General features: G+C 54.9%; 1 protein-coding gene across 2 annotated transcripts in view; it reads right to left on the bottom strand.

Annotated features, from left to right (window-relative positions):
- FAAH2 (fatty acid amide hydrolase 2) overlaps positions 1-16,485 on the bottom strand; it is a 134,733-nt gene that overhangs the window by 108,520 nt on the left and 9,728 nt on the right. The window contains exon 2 of one of the 2 annotated variants that reach the window (XM_069212158.1): positions 720-802. The exons of the other annotated variant lie outside the window; for it this stretch is intronic. Within the exon in view, the coding sequence (XP_069068259.1) occupies positions 720-802 (83 nt within the window). The remainder of the gene's footprint in view (positions 1-719; positions 803-16,485) is intronic. 2 annotated transcript variants of the gene reach the window in all.

Below are 16,485 nucleotides of genomic sequence, written 5' to 3'. Positions count from 1 at the left end.
CCTCTCCTCTCATCTCTGCTCTGGCCCAAGAAACATTCCTATTGCAACAGCCTAATTTCTCACTCATTGCTCCACCAGGAGAAAGTTTCAAAAATGACAAGTGCCAGCTGCACTGCGTACCGCACATCTGTAACTCAACGTCCTACCACCAGGAAGGCTGGGCCTGTCCTAAAGAGCGCCTGTTACAAATGTCTCACTCAGGTTATTACAGCCCTCACACCCCAGTCCATCAGTGCATTTGACTCTACACCCAGTCCCTTCTATGGATGTCACCTGCTTTTAATGGTCTATCCCATAATTACAGACCCAAGTGAGGCAACTTAAAGAGAGGGAGCAATTAACAGCTGTTAATGCCCAGTAATGTGTGGGCAAACACTTAGGCATGACATGTGAGTAAGCCTCTGCAGGCTTTCAAAAGGAAAACACTGCAGAATTCTGGAAGGCCAGTGAAAGAATATGGAATATCTGCTCCCTGAGCTCAGTGAGCGCCATCTGAACGGGATGCACACAAGCATCACTTGTGCCTTTTGTCTCAGTGAGACCGGAGTGTTCTCAGAAACTAACAGGTTGGAAAGAAGAAACGAAAAACACAATGTTACTTGGTCCTGTACCATGAAATTATGTCACAGGCGTATACACATGGATGTCAGGTTTAAGGTGGGCCACTCTTACCACTTGCTCATCTCATACAGATCCAGGGAGCGATGACTTATACTCACCGATCCTTGACCAAGGCATTAACGACAGGATTTATTGCCTGTATCCTATCGATGTACGCCTGCACCACATCAACGCTTTTCACCTGTGAAAAGGACAAAATAAGCCTGGTGATATCAGCAGCACCAGCGCCTTCACTGAAGATTGCAGATCACGCTCACCAGGAGGATTGTTTGTCTATTTCAAGGACTTACGTACTAGTGAAGGTGAGAAATGAGGGAGTGAACACTACAGATTCCTCACCTTGTGAATATCCTCATTCATCAGATTCGATCCGATTATTTTGTAGAAACTCCCTCACACTTCGATAGATGTCATTGTGCAGCTCCACGACGGATCCGCCCAGCCTCAAATAGGGCAGCAGGGCCCCTACACATGCAAAACTTGTGTGCAATGATGTCAGTTTCTTTCCAAACTCCGTCCAAACCACTGAATGTGGAGCCCATTACAATTGAGATGTGGCAGTGTGCAGATATTTTCAATATATGGAACTTTATAAATGGACAGAATAAGCCCATTCCACAAAATGGGGTGGAGGGTGAGTCAGTGAGGAATTTGGAGTTAGATTTAGTCTGTACCAGAAAAGGCATTACTGAAGGAAAATAAACTTGTTCTTCTGATAGAGACTTCTAACTACAGATTCCTCATCGGGTGAATAGATACAAAAGCAGTACCACCCCAGGTGGTGGACCTGAGGAATGGTTCAGAGTAGGTAGTCCTGCAGACGAGATAACACAAAATGCCTATCCCGCCAGACCTAGCTATCCAGGCTGTATTGCTTAATGAATGTAAGGTGGGATGCCCACGTAGCAGCCTGGCAGATGTCCAATACTGGTTCACCACACACCATCGCAGTGGGAGCAGCTTTTGCTCTGGTGGAATGGACCTGTAATCTTGCAGGTTAGTCCATAGCAGAGCTCAATGCATAGCAGAATCCATCGGGTGATGGTTCTCTTCTGCACTGCTTTTTCTTTCTTAGTCCGAGCCAAACTGGCAAAAATGTGGTCATGTTGTTGGTTGCCCGTGAAAGATCAATACAGAAGCTAAGAACTCATTTTGGTCAAGACAGTAGGTCTGTTCTTCCTACATGGATGGAAGAATGTACATAAAAAGCCGGCAAGGTGGTGATTACCCTATATGAAAGGATGTGACTACCTTGGGCAGGAATGGTGCTTTGGTTTGGAGGGACAGTTTGCCTGGGATGAACAAAGTGTACGGAGGTACCACAGACAATCCCTGCAGTTCACTCACTTCCCTGGCCCATGTTATGACGATAAGGAATAACTCGATGTTTAACAGACAAAGAGGGCAACTGTGCATTGGCTCGAAAGGAGTGCACATGAGCTAGGTTAGCATCAAGTTAAGGTCCCACTTCAGCATCAGAAATTGTGTTGCTGAGAACAAAAAGCGCATCACAACAGGTGATTTGAAAAGGGTGGGTTGACCCGGTAAACGCAGAAAAGTTGAAAGAGCTGATAAATAACCTTTAGCTATGGTCACAGGAAGGCGTGCTGGACCGATGAAAATCAAAAGAATGTCAGATAAACTTGCTCGCAAGGGTTGAACACGTCAGGGGGAACACCAAGCAAAAAACCTCTCCCAGAGTCCAGCATATACAGTTTTGGTAGACGGCTGCCTGGCTGCTAGAATAACACTAACCACTTCTTAAGGAAGATCGAAAACCATCAATTGTATCCACTCAATCTCCACGCATGGAGGTGCAGCCTGTGCAAGCTCAGGCGTCAAACCCAGCCTCGCTGCTGTGGCAGGAGGTTCTCCTGAATTGCAGGACAAATGTCCATAGTCAGAGGTTCCGAGCACCACTGTCCTCACGCAGTCCGGGGCCTCTAGGATGACTGGACAGAGTCTCTACTGATGTTTTTCAGTACTCTGTGCAGGAGAAGGAGCAACAGAAACGTTCAAAGAAGTCCTGAGTGTAGGCAAAAGGTATGTATTAGTGGGGATTTCCTCGGAAACTCCAACTCGCAAAAGCTTGGACACTGCGACCTCTATTCAGTGGCGAACAGTTCAAGCCAGGGTTCTCCCCATTGCTTTAAAATAAAATCGCCACCTCCGAGTGTAAGCACCATTTGGGATCCGCTAGCCAACATCGGCTGAGCTTGTCCACTCAAGCATTCAAAGATCTTGCCGGGTGGTGTACGGTCAGGGAGATGCGCTCAGCCAGTTCTATGGACACAATGCCTTCTGGCACGTGACTCACAACCCTATACAACCCTGTTTGCTGCCATACCACATGACGGTCATGTTGTCTGTGAGCACCTGGACCCATTCCTTCTTGATGGTGGGGAGGAACGCCTTCAGTGGCAAGCACATCGCTAACAACTCCAGCAAGCTGATGGGGAAGCAAGCTTCCTCCAGAGTAAAAAGTCCTCTTGTCTCTACCTCTCCCAGATGATCATCCCAACTCAGCAACAATGTATCAGTCACAACCGTTAGTTCTGGGTATGGTAGAGGGATGGGTCTGTCTCAGGTCTGTTTGGGGTCTAGCAGGTCTTTCGCAATCTCCCTCGACACCAGGATGGGATCTGACAGACTGCTATGGTGCTGAGACCACTGAGACTTCATATCCCACTGTACAGCTCACATGTGCCACCTACCGTGGTTGACAAGCAGGATGCCAAGAAGCATCAGAGCCGATATCACGGATACCCTGCTGCAGGTTGAAACTTCGGGATCATAGCCCGAATGCCCTCAATTAATTGAGGCAGAGGAATGGCTTGCAAAAGCACTGTATCTATGATGGCTCCAATGGAGGGGAGCCATTGTAAAGTAGTCAGGTGTGACCTGGGCACATTGAAGGAAAAACCCAATGATGTCAACGGGTGGGCCATCACCAGGAGGTAGATTACAACTGCCTGAGGCAAGCCCGCCTTCAGCAATCAGTCATCGATGTATTGTAAGACAGGAATTCTCAACCACCACAGATGAGCTGTGAAGACCAATGTTACATTGGTTTTCTATGTCTATACTTGTGCATGCCATTGTAATGTTTTGATTGTATACTTAATTATGTATTCCATGGAATGGCACAAAGGGAATGCTGGAGTGAGTTGATGGCTGCCTGTGATACAGGTGGGCGTGCTGTGCTGCCAGGAATAAACTACAATTACCACAACTCTGGAATACTCGTTCCTATAACCAACATCACTTTGGTGAACGCCCAAATTTCACCTATCAGGACAAAAGGGACACTGAGAACTGGAAATGCTTGAGGCCTACCTGAAATCTTAGAATGCGTGTGTGAGAGTGAGACAGGGGAGTGAAATTAAGCGTCCAGCATGCTGAGTGCTACTATTCAGTCTCCTGGATCCAGAGCAGACAGGACTGGGGCCACAGTGACCATTTTGAATTTGTCCTTCCAAAGGGAGAAGTTTAGAAGGTGGAGATCTAGGAAGGTATAGAGGCCTCTGTCCATTATCACTAGAAAATAAACAAGTAGCAACCAGGCCGGCTCTCATGCCGGTATCCTTTCTATTGCCCCCTTGTCTATATTGGTACCTCTGCTGGTAACCCCGACCGATGCCTCGAAAGTGGCGAGTGGTATAGGGAAACTAGCGTGCAGGCAGAGCTATGCTAAGGAGCAGCCTGGGGCCTTGCTCCCCTTAAAGTGTCCCACGGTCAAGTCCGCCTTTCCCCAAAGCAGGTGAGAACCATTGAATGGCAGGTCCATTAGGGGCTGCTGGACATCACGAAAGAAGCCTAGTGAGCGTATCCAAGGAAAGCACCTTAGCACTCTACTGGTTCCGACTACCCACCCTTGACAATCAGTTGTGCCCGGGCCAGACCGGATCAGTATTTCACCGCATCGTGCCTGTCTAAGATGAGTCATTGCAATGCTACTCGGATGTCGTCTGAGACAGCTGGCAAAGCCTCTGCCACGTTGTCCATATATCGCGCGTGTGAATACCTGCCCAGGAATCAAGCAGCACTTACTGACCTCAGAGCAACACTGACGGACTAAAAAGTCTTGTGACTGTTTCCGTTCCCTTTCACTCCCAGTAAGGGGGAGTTGCAGGGAATGCATTTGGGTTCAGTAGGCTGGTGAATGTCTACACTACTGACCTCTCAGGGTGGGATGTTGTATTAAGAAAAAAGAAACCTGGATGCCCTGGAGCAGGTCTGTGCCATTTTTCATCTTTCATGCTGACTGATGGGCAAGATCCTGATTTTGCAGAGGTGCCTGCAGCACATCAGTCATTGCCTCTTTGAAGGGCAGAAGAGGTTTCTGACTTGTTCGCCCGGGGTGAAGGACATCAGTGAGCACATTCGTTTTAACCTCTGCTGTTGGCAGCATGAGGTTTAGTGCTTCCAATGTCCTCCTAATCACTGTTGAGGATGAGGCAGTCCTCTGCTGCCGCAGCGGGTTAGGTGCAGACACACGAACGCCTTGGACAGTATCCGGACCACATGCATCCTGTAGAGCTTCAAAAATGTCCACATCACTATGATAAGGATCAACCTGATTAGTATCATCATCAGCGGATTGTGTATAGTCCTGGTCAAAATAAGGTGATCATTTCGGAGCCCACGAAAAATATTGGATCTGTGTCTGGTTTCGGGATATTGCCCAGTGTAGTCGTTCTCGGCGCTGAAGGGGGCCTCAGGCATGATGCCGGCCTCATAGCCAGTGGAGTCAGCACTGAAGTAACGTTGCAAAAAGTTGTAGAACTGGATCCAAATGAAGGATCTGCATCAGGTTGAGGAAAAGTGGAGTGGTCGACACCAGGAACGGATCCACTAGCGGGAACCCAACCGGCATTCAACTCAGATCCATGGGACCCGGAGGCACTAGAGAGACCAGATGAGGCACAAAAAATGTTGTCCATGGCCAGACAAAGCTCATGCAGCTGTTGTGGCATCACTGCTCGTTATGGATTGGACTGGTCTGATACAGGGGAAGAGTTGTTTCCAAGAAACCTCTGAGCTGTGGGGGTACCGGGACGAAGGGGACACATGCTTGGGTTTTTTATGTTTCTTATGGGATTTCCTGGACTTTACTGATTCTTGAGACCACAAAGACAAGAGGTCACAGGAGCAACCTCAGGAACTAGAGCACCTCCGCACTAATGACTTCAACCGAACCTGCATCTTCTTGCGTTCTGCAATATCGTTTGCCTTATCGATCCCGAATGCTGTTCTTATTCTTTTTATCACAGCAATAGCATGACTTTTGTGTTTGGTGCAGAGGCATCAGAGACAGTGTTCATGGGTGTCAGTGACTGATATCCGTTGACTGCAGGCAAAATATGGTTCAAAGCCTGTTGTTTCAGGGGGTGTCATGCTGCATGCTGTAACATTTATGAGGGACAAGATCTCTGTTATGTATGATAGGATTTAAAACCTCCAGATTCGAGTCGGGGTGTGGGAAAAAATGAACTGATGTCAGCCAACAGAGATGGAGCATATATAGGGGCCCAACACCATATGTGGGGAGGGATGGATCAACTGCGGAGCCACCCGACGCCACCCACTGACGGGTGTCAGAACTGCTACAAGAGTTTCTAGATACAGTCTGACGCCTGGGGGTATTCACAAGGAAAAGAATCTGCAGTTAGAAGTCTCTTTCAGAAATCAACACCATGTCAGGACCAACATCAACAGCTATCCCACGTATATCATTAGTTTCACTATATTTAGCCTTCAGTTCATCCTTTGCTCTTGCTCCGATGTCATTTATAGTTTAATCTGGCACATTATTTTATCACAACCAACTGAACTGAAACCTAATTCCATACGCTCACTACCCTCAACATAGAAATTAACCTACTCTAGCCCCCCACAGCCCAGGGCATCATACACAAGTACAATCTCCCACTCTCTGGTAACTATGTTAGGCCTGAAGAACATACTTGACCATAAAAGTAAAACATTTAAATGTTCTTCTTATAACCCACCATATATTTCATCTTTACCAGTATTTATTTAATTGACTGACATATGCCTCCCTCCTCACTCGCAGACCATGGAGATGTATGTCCTCCGCCTCTCTCTTTCTGTGTGCACCCAACCAATAACTTTCTGTGGACAGTCTCAGACCTTCTTTGATTTTTAGAGATTCAGCATTGGAGACACCAATTAAGCTATGGTCACTCCACCTTCTGATAACGCAAATCATTTCTTCAGTGTGTCGTGTGTGCATGCAGCAACAGGCATAACGACGACAACAAAGGTCAGCATTCACACAAAGGGGGGTGGAGTGCAGACAATGATGGAAGCAGAAGGCCACATGGTGAGGGCTAAAGTGCAGACAGTGATGGTGTCAAACGCAGGCAGTGGTGAGGGGTAAAGTGCTGCTAATGAAGGGTTAAATGTGTAACGTGCAGACTGCAACTGGGTAAACTGAGTGTACCAATGGGGTGAAGTGCAGCCAATGATGGAAGCAGAAAGCCAACTGTGGTAAAGTGCAGGAAGTGGAGGGGATGCTGGCAGGTAAGGCTGGGGGAAAGTGTAGGCAGTAGTGGGGTACAAGCTAAACTAAAAGGTACAATGTAGGCAACTGGAGGGTACATGCAGGCATCAGTGGAATGTGGGGAGGCAAGGATGGAGGGTGGTTATGGTACTTGGGGGCAAGGGGAGAGTGCAGTCTGGTGTACAATAGGATGCAGACAGTGGCGGGTAAAGGAAGCACTGATGCCAGGACCGCAGAGGTGGCAGAGAGGGGGTAAAGAGACACCCTGATTATGGGACTAGAGTGCACTGGGCGTAGTGTGGTCAGTAAGACTGGAGGAGGGAGGGGCTCAGATTTTTTGACAATCCGGCTGGCACATACTGTTTAAATACATTAAACGACAGGCACGGTGCATGAGAGGGGCCTCAGGGGCAGTGGAAAGGGAGAGGACTGTGGATTGGTTTGAGTACTAAGAGAGAAAACACAATATTCAGTAAAATACCAATATTTTTAAGGACGTGTGTGTGTGTGTGTGTGCTTTTTTGCCTGAGTGTATGTTAAAATTTTCAGTGAAATCCGACTGAGATTTCAGAATATCCAAATGAAAGCACATGTACCCAACTATTTATCAGAAAATACATTAATTAGGGGGTGTAACTCTACAAACCATCCCCTGAGGCTACGCCCTTGAGAGTGCAGACTGCTATGGGTAGAGGGAAGCCATGATGATGGCACCAGAGTGAGGGGTAGAGGGAAGCCATGATGATGGCACTAGAGTGCAGACAGTGAGGAGGGTACACAGAAACCCTGATGATTGCACCAGTCTAAGGGGTAGAGGGAAGCCCTGATGATGGCACTTGGGTGCAGGCAGGGAAGGGTAGAGGGAAGCCCTGCTCATGGCACTGGAGTGCAGGCTGCTATGGGTAGAGGGAAGCCCTGGAGATGGCACTGGGGTGCATGCAGTGAGGAGTAGAGGGAAGCCCTGGTGATTGCACTGGGGTGCAGGCAGTGAAGGGTAGAGGGGAGCCCTGGTGATGGCACTGGGGTGCAGGCAGTGAAGGGTAGAGGGGAGCCCTGGTGATGGCACTGGGGTGAAGCCAGTGAGGGGTAGAGGGAAGCTCTGCTGATGGCACTGGGGTGCAGGCTGCTATGGGTATAGGGAAGCCCTGGAGGTGGCACTGGGGTGCATGCAGTGAGGAGTAGAGGGAAGCCCTGGTGATGGCACTAGAGTGAGGGGGTAGAGGGAAGCCCTGCTGATGGCACTGGAGTGAGGGGGTAGAGGGAAGCCCTGCTGATGGCACTGGGGTGCAGCCAGTGAGGGGTACAGGGAAGCTCAGCTGATGACACTGGGGTGCAGGCTGCTATGGGTATAGGGAAGCCCTGGAGATGACACTGGGGTGCAGGCTGCTATGGGTATAGGGAAGCCCTGGAGATGGCACTGGGGTGCATGCAGGGAGGAGTAGAAGGAAGCCCTGGTGATGGCACTAGAGTGAGGGGGTATAGGGAAGCCCTGGTGATGGCACTGGGGTGCAGGCTGCAATGGGTAGAGTGAAGCTCTGATGATGGCACTGGGGTGCAGGCAGTGAAGGGTAGAGGGAAGCTCTGCTGATTGCACTGGGGTGCAGGCTGCTAAGGGTAGAGGGAAGCCCTGGTGATGGTACTGGGGCGCAGCCAGTGAGGGGTAGAGGGAAGCTCTGCTGATGACACTGGGGTGCAAGCTGCTATGGGTATAGAGAAGCCCTGGTGAGGAGTAGAGGGAAGCCCTGGTGATGGCACTAGTGTGAGGGGGTAGAGGGAAGCCCTGGTGATGGCACTGGAGTGAGGGGGTAGAGGGAAGCCCTGGTGATGGCATTGGGGTGCAGGCTGCTATGGGTAGAGTGAAGCTCTGCTGATGGCACTGGGGTGCATGCAGTGAGGGGTAGAGGGAAGCCCTGCTGATGGCACTGGGGTGCAGGCTGCTATGGGCACAGGGAAGCCCTGGTGATGGCACTTGGGTGCAGGCAGTGAGGGGTAGAGGGAAGCCCTGGTGATGGCAGTGGGGTGCATGCAGTGAGGGGTAGAGGGAAGCCCTGCAGATGGCACTGGGGTGCAGGCTGCTATGGGCACAGGGAAGCCCTGGTGATGGCACTTGGGTGCAGGCAGTGAAGGGTAGAGGGAAGCCCTGCTGATGGCACTGGGGTGCAGGCTGCTATGGGTAGAGGGAAGCCCTGGTGATGGCACTGGGGTGCAGGCTGTTATGGGCATAGGGAAGCCCTGGTGATGGCACTGGGGTGCAGGCTGTTATGGGCATAGGGAAACCCTGGTGATGGCACTGGGGCGCAGCCAGTGAGGGGTAGAGGGAAGCTCTGCTGATGACACTGGGGTGCAGGCTGCTATGGGTATAGAGAACCCTGGAGTTGGCACTGGGGTGCATGCAGTGAGGAGTAGAGCGAAGCCCTGGTGATGGCACTAGAGTGAGGGGGTAGAGGGAAGCCCTGGTGATGGCACTGGAGTGAGGGGGTAGAGGGAAGCCCTGGTGATGGCATTGGGGTGCAGGCTGCTATGGGTAGAGTGAAGCTCTGCTGATGGCACTGGGGTGCAGGCAGTGAGGGGTAGAGGGAAGTCATGGTGATGGCACTGGGGTGCAGGCTGCTATGGGCACAGGGAAGCCCTGCTGATGGCGCAGGCAGTGAGGGGTAGAGGGAAGCTCTGCTGATGACACTGGGGTGCAGGCTGCTATGGGCATAGGGAAGCCCTGGAGATGGCACTGGAGTGAGGGGGTAGAGGGAAGCCCTGGTGATGGCATTGGGGTGCAGGCTGCTATGGGTAGAGGGAAGCCCTGGTGATGGCACTGGGGTGCAGGCAGTGAAGAGTAGAGGGAAGCTCTGCTGATGGCACTGGGGTGCAGGCTGCTATGGGCACAGGGAAGCCCTGCTGATGGCACTGGGGTGCAGGCTGCTATGGGCACAGGGAAGCCCTGCTGATGGCACTGGGGTGCAGGCTGCTATGGGCACAGGGAAGTCCTGGTGCTGGCACTGGGGTACAGGCAGGGAAGGGTAGAGGGAAGCCCTGGTGATGGCACTGGGGTGCAGGCTGCTATGGGTAGAGGGAAGCCCTGGTGATGGCACTGGGGTGCAGGCTGTTATGGGCATAGGGAAGCCCTGGTGATGGCACTGGGGTGCAGGCTGTTATGGGCATAGGGAAGCCCTGGTGATGGCACTGGGGCGCAGCCAGTGAGGGGTAGAGGGAAGCTCTGCTGATGACACTGGGGTGCAGGCTGCTATGGGCAAAGGGAAGCCATAGAGATGGCACTGGAGTGAGGGGGTAGAGGGAAGCCCTGGTGATGGCATTGGGGTGCAGGCTGCTATGGGCACAGGGAAGCCCTGCTGATGGCACTGGGGTGCAGGCAGTGAGGGGTAGAGGGAAGCCCTGTTGATGAAACTGGGGTGCAGGCTGCTATGGGCACAGGGAAGCCCTGCTGATGGCACTGGGGTGCAGGCTGCTATGGGCACAGGGAAGCCCTGGTGATGGCACTGGGGTGCAGGCAGTGAAGGGTAGAGGGAAGCCCTGCTGATGGCACTGGGGTGCAGGCTGCTATGGGCACAGGGAAGCCCTGGTGATGGCACTGGGGTGCAGGCAGTGAGGGGTAGAGGGAAGACCTGGTGATGGCAGTGGGGTGCAGGCTGCTATGGGCACAGGGAAGCCCTGCTGATGGCACTGGGGTGCAGGCAGTGAAGGGTAGAGGGAAGCCCTGCTGATGACACTGGGGTGCAGGCAGTGAGGGGTGGAGGGAAGCCCTGGTGATGGCACTGGGGTGCAGGCTGCTATGGGCACAGGGAAGCCCTGGTGATGGCACTGGGGTGCAGGCAGTAAGGAGTGGACGGAAGCCCTGGTGATGGCACTGGAGTGAGGGGTAGAGGGAAGCCCTGGTGATGGCACTGGGGTGCAGGCAGTGAAGGGTAGAGGGAAGCCCTGGTGATGGCACTGGGGTGCAGGCTGCTATGGGTAGAGGGAAGCTCCGATGATGGCACTAGTGTGAGGAGTAGAGGGGAGCTCTGATGACTACAGAGTGAAGGCTGCTATGGGTAGAGGGAAGCCCTGGTGATGGCACTGCGGTGCAGGCAGTGAAGGGTAGAGGGAAGCCCTGCTGATGGCACTGGGGTGCAGGCTGCTATGGGCACAGGGAAGCCCTGCTGATTGCACTGGGGTGCAGGCTGCTATGGGCACAGGGAAGCCCTGGTGATGGCACTGGGGTGCAGGCAGTGAGGGGTAGAGGGAAGACCTGGTGATGGCAGTGGGGTGCAGGCTGCTATGGGCACAGGGAAGCCCTGCTGATGGCACTGGGGTGCAGGCAGTGAAGGGTAGAGGGAAGCCCTGCTGATGGCACTGGGGTGCAGGCAGTGAGGGGTAGAGGGAAACCCTGGTGATGGCACTGGGGTGCAGGCTGCTATAGGCACAGGGAAGCCCTGGTGATGGCACTGGGGTGCAGGCAGTAAGGAGTAGACGGAAGCCCTGGTGATGGCACTGGAGTGAGGGGTAGAGGGAAGCCCTGGTGATGGCACTGGGGTGCAGGCAGTGAAGGGTAGAGGGAAGCTCTGGTGATGGCACTGGGGTGCAGGCTGCTATGGGTAGAGGGAAGCTCTGATGATGGCACTAGTGTGAGGAGTAGAGGGGAGCTCTGATGACTACAGAGTGAAGGCTGCTATGGGTAGAGGGAAGCCCTGGTGATGGCACTGGTGTGAGGGGGAAGAGGGAAGCCCTGGTGATGGCATTGGGGTGCAGGCTGCTATGGGTAGAGTGAAGCTCTGCTGATGGCACTGGGGTGCAGGCAGTGAAGGGTAGAGGGAAGCCCTGGAGATGGCACTAGAGTGAGGGGGTAGAGGGAAGCCCTGGTGATGGCACTGGGCTGCAGGCAGTGAAGGGTAGAGGGAAACTGTTGGTGGCACTGGGGTGCATGTAGTGAAGGGTACACGGAATCCCTGGTGATGGCACTGTGGTGCAGGCAGTGAGGGGTAGAGAGAAGCTCTGTTGATGGAAGTGGGGTGCAGGCAGTAAGGAGTAGAGGGAAGCCCTGGTGATGGCACTGGGGTGCAGGCTGCTATGGGCACAGGGAAGCCCTGCTGATGGCACTGGGGTGCAGGCTGCTATGGGTAGAGGGAAGCCCTGGTGATGGCACTGGGGTGCAGGCTGCTATGGGCACAGGGAAGCCCTGGTGATGGCACTGGGGTGCAGGCAGTGAAGGGTAGAGGGAAGCCCTGCTGATGGCACTGGGGTGCAGGCTGCTATGGGCACAGGGAAGCCCTGCTGATGGCACTGGGGTGCAGGCTGCTATGGGTAGAGGGAAGCCCTGGTGATGGCACTGGGGTGCAGGCTGCTATGGGCACAGGGAAGCCCTTGTGATGGCACTGGGGTGCAGGCAGTAAGGAGTAGAGGGAAGCCCTGGTGATGGCACTGGGGTGCAGGCAGTAAGGAGTAGAGGGAAGCCCTGCTGATGGCACTGGGGTGCAGGCTGCTATGGGCACAGGGAAGCCCTGGTGATGGCACTGGGGTGCAGGCTGCTATGGGCACAGGGAAGCCCTGGAGATGGCACTAGAGTGAGGGGGTAGAGGGAAGCCCTGGTGATGGCACTTGGGTGCAGGCTGCTATGGGTATAGAGAAGCCCTGGTGAGGAGTAGAGGGAAGCCCTGGTGATGGCACTAGTGTGAGGGGGTAGAGGGAAGCCCTGGTGATGGCACTGGAGTGAGGGGGTAGAGGGAAGCCCTGGTGATGGCATTGGGGTGCAGGCTGCTATGGGTAGAGTGAAGCTCTGCTGATGGCACTGGGGTGCATGCAGTGAGGGGTAGAGGGAAGCCCTGCTGATGGCACTGGGGTGCAGGCTGCTATGGGCACAGGGAAGCCCTGGTGATGGCACTTGGGTGCAGGCAGTGAAGGGTAGAGGGAAGCCCTGCTGATGGCACTGGGGTGCAGGCTGCTATGGGTAGAGGGAAGCCCTGGTGATGGCACTGGGGTGCAGGCTGTTATGGGCATAGGGAAGCCCTGGTGATGGCACTGGGGTGCAGGCTGTTATGGGCATAGGGAAACCCTGGTGATGGCACTGGGGCGCAGCCAGTGAGGGGTAGAGGGAAGCTCTGCTGATGACACTGGGGTGCAGGCTGCTATGGGTATAGAGAACCCTGGAGTTGGCACTGGGGTGCATGCAGTGAGGAGTAGAGCGAAGCCCTGGTGATGGCACTAGAGTGAGGGGGTAGAGGGAAGCCCTGGTGATGGCACTGGAGTGAGGGGGTAGAGGGAAGCCCTGGTGATGGCATTGGGGTGCAGGCTGCTATGGGTAGAGTGAAGCTCTGCTGATGGCACTGGGGTGCAGGCAGTGAGGGGTAGAGGGAAGTCATGGTGATGGCACTGGGGTGCAGGCTGCTATGGGCACAGGGAAGCCCTGCTGATGGCGCAGGCAGTGAGGGGTAGAGGGAAGCTCTGCTGATGACACTGGGGTGCAGGCTGCTATGGGCATAGGGAAGCCCTGGAGATGGCACTGGAGTGAGGGGGTAGAGGGAAGCCCTGGTGATGGCATTGGGGTGCAGGCTGCTATGGGTAGAGGGAAGCCCTGGTGATGGCACTGGGGTGCAGGCAGTGAAGAGTAGAGGGAAGCTCTGCTGATGGCACTGGGGTGCAGGCTGCTATGGGCACAGGGAAGCCCTGCTGATGGCACTGGGGTGCAGGCTGCTATGGGCACAGGGAAGCCCTGCTGATGGCACTGGGGTGCAGGCTGCTATGGGCACAGGGAAGTCCTGGTGCTGGCACTGGGGTACAGGCAGGGAAGGGTAGAGGGAAGCCCTGGTGATGGCACTGGGGTGCAGGCTGCTATGGGTAGAGGGAAGCCCTGGTGATGGCACTGGGGTGCAGGCTGTTATGGGCATAGGGAAGCCCTGGTGATGGCACTGGGGTGCAGGCTGTTATGGGCATAGGGAAGCCCTGGTGATGGCACTGGGGCGCAGCCAGTGAGGGGTAGAGGGAAGCTCTGCTGATGACACTGGGGTGCAGGCTGCTATGGGCAAAGGGAAGCCATAGAGATGGCACTGGAGTGAGGGGGTAGAGGGAAGCCCTGGTGATGGCATTGGGGTGCAGGCTGCTATGGGCACAGGGAAGCCCTGCTGATGGCACTGGGGTGCAGGCAGTGAGGGGTAGAGGGAAGCCCTGTTGATGAAACTGGGGTGCAGGCTGCTATGGGCACAGGGAAGCCCTGCTGATGGCACTGGGGTGCAGGCTGCTATGGGCACAGGGAAGCCCTGGTGATGGCACTGGGGTGCAGGCAGTGAAGGGTAGAGGGAAGCCCTGCTGATGGCACTGGGGTGCAGGCTGCTATGGGCACAGGGAAGCCCTGGTGATGGCACTGGGGTGCAGGCAGTGAGGGGTAGAGGGAAGACCTGGTGATGGCAGTGGGGTGCAGGCTGCTATGGGCACAGGGAAGCCCTGCTGATGGCACTGGGGTGCAGGCAGTGAAGGGTAGAGGGAAGCCCTGCTGATGACACTGGGGTGCAGGCAGTGAGGGGTGGAGGGAAGCCCTGGTGATGGCACTGGGGTGCAGGCTGCTATGGGCACAGGGAAGCCCTGGTGATGGCACTGGGGTGCAGGCAGTAAGGAGTGGACGGAAGCCCTGGTGATGGCACTGGAGTGAGGGGTAGAGGGAAGCCCTGGTGATGGCACTGGGGTGCAGGCAGTGAAGGGTAGAGGGAAGCCCTGGTGATGGCACTGGGGTGCAGGCTGCTATGGGTAGAGGGAAGCTCCGATGATGGCACTAGTGTGAGGAGTAGAGGGGAGCTCTGATGACTACAGAGTGAAGGCTGCTATGGGTAGAGGGAAGCCCTGGTGATGGCACTGCGGTGCAGGCAGTGAAGGGTAGAGGGAAGCCCTGCTGATGGCACTGGGGTGCAGGCTGCTATGGGCACAGGGAAGCCCTGCTGATTGCACTGGGGTGCAGGCTGCTATGGGCACAGGGAAGCCCTGGTGATGGCACTGGGGTGCAGGCAGTGAGGGGTAGAGGGAAGACCTGGTGATGGCAGTGGGGTGCAGGCTGCTATGGGCACAGGGAAGCCCTGCTGATGGCACTGGGGTGCAGGCAGTGAAGGGTAGAGGGAAGCCCTGCTGATGGCACTGGGGTGCAGGCAGTGAGGGGTAGAGGGAAACCCTGGTGATGGCACTGGGGTGCAGGCTGCTATAGGCACAGGGAAGCCCTGGTGATGGCACTGGGGTGCAGGCAGTAAGGAGTAGACGGAAGCCCTGGTGATGGCACTGGAGTGAGGGGTAGAGGGAAGCCCTGGTGATGGCACTGGGGTGCAGGCAGTGAAGGGTAGAGGGAAGCTCTGGTGATGGCACTGGGGTGCAGGCTGCTATGGGTAGAGGGAAGCTCTGATGATGGCACTAGTGTGAGGAGTAGAGGGGAGCTCTGATGACTACAGAGTGAAGGCTGCTATGGGTAGAGGGAAGCCCTGGTGATGGCACTGGTGTGAGGGGGAAGAGGGAAGCCCTGGTGATGGCATTGGGGTGCAGGCTGCTATGGGTAGAGTGAAGCTCTGCTGATGGCACTGGGGTGCAGGCAGTGAAGGGTAGAGGGAAGCCCTGGAGATGGCACTAGAGTGAGGGGGTAGAGGGAAGCCCTGGTGATGGCACTGGGCTGCAGGCAGTGAAGGGTAGAGGGAAACTGTTGGTGGCACTGGGGTGCATGTAGTGAAGGGTACACGGAATCCCTGGTGATGGCACTGTGGTGCAGGCAGTGAGGGGTAGAGAGAAGCTCTGTTGATGGAAGTGGGGTGCAGGCAGTAAGGAGTAGAGGGAAGCCCTGGTGATGGCACTGGGGTGCAGGCTGCTATGGGCACAGGGAAGCCCTGCTGATGGCACTGGGGTGCAGGCTGCTATGGGTAGAGGGAAGCCCTGGTGATGGCACTGGGGTGCAGGCTGCTATGGGCACAGGGAAGCCCTGGTGATGGCACTGGGGTGCAGGCAGTGAAGGGTAGAGGGAAGCCCTGCTGATGGCACTGGGGTGCAGGCTGCTATGGGCACAGGGAAGCCCTGCTGATGGCACTGGGGTGCAGGCTGCTATGGGTAGAGGGAAGCCCTGGTGATGGCACTGGGGTGCAGGCTGCTATGGGCACAGGGAAGCCCTTGTGATGGCACTGGGGTGCAGGCAGTAAGGAGTAGAGGGAAGCCCTGGTGATGGCACTGGGGTGCAGGCAGTAAGGAGTAGAGGGAAGCCCTGCTGATGGCACTGGGGTGCAGGCTGCTATGGGCACAGGGAAGCCCTGGTGATGGCACTGGGGTGCAGGCTGCTATGGGCACAGGGAAGCCCTGGAGATGGCACTAGAGTGAGGGGGTAGAGGGAAGCCCTG

Source organism: Pleurodeles waltl, chromosome 10 (genome assembly GCF_031143425.1).
Source record: "Pleurodeles waltl isolate 20211129_DDA chromosome 10, aPleWal1.hap1.20221129, whole genome shotgun sequence".
Taxonomy (NCBI): domain Eukaryota; kingdom Metazoa; phylum Chordata; class Amphibia; order Caudata; family Salamandridae; genus Pleurodeles; species Pleurodeles waltl.
Note: the sequence above shows the minus strand (reverse complement) of the source record. Positions and strands in the feature narration are given on the sequence as shown.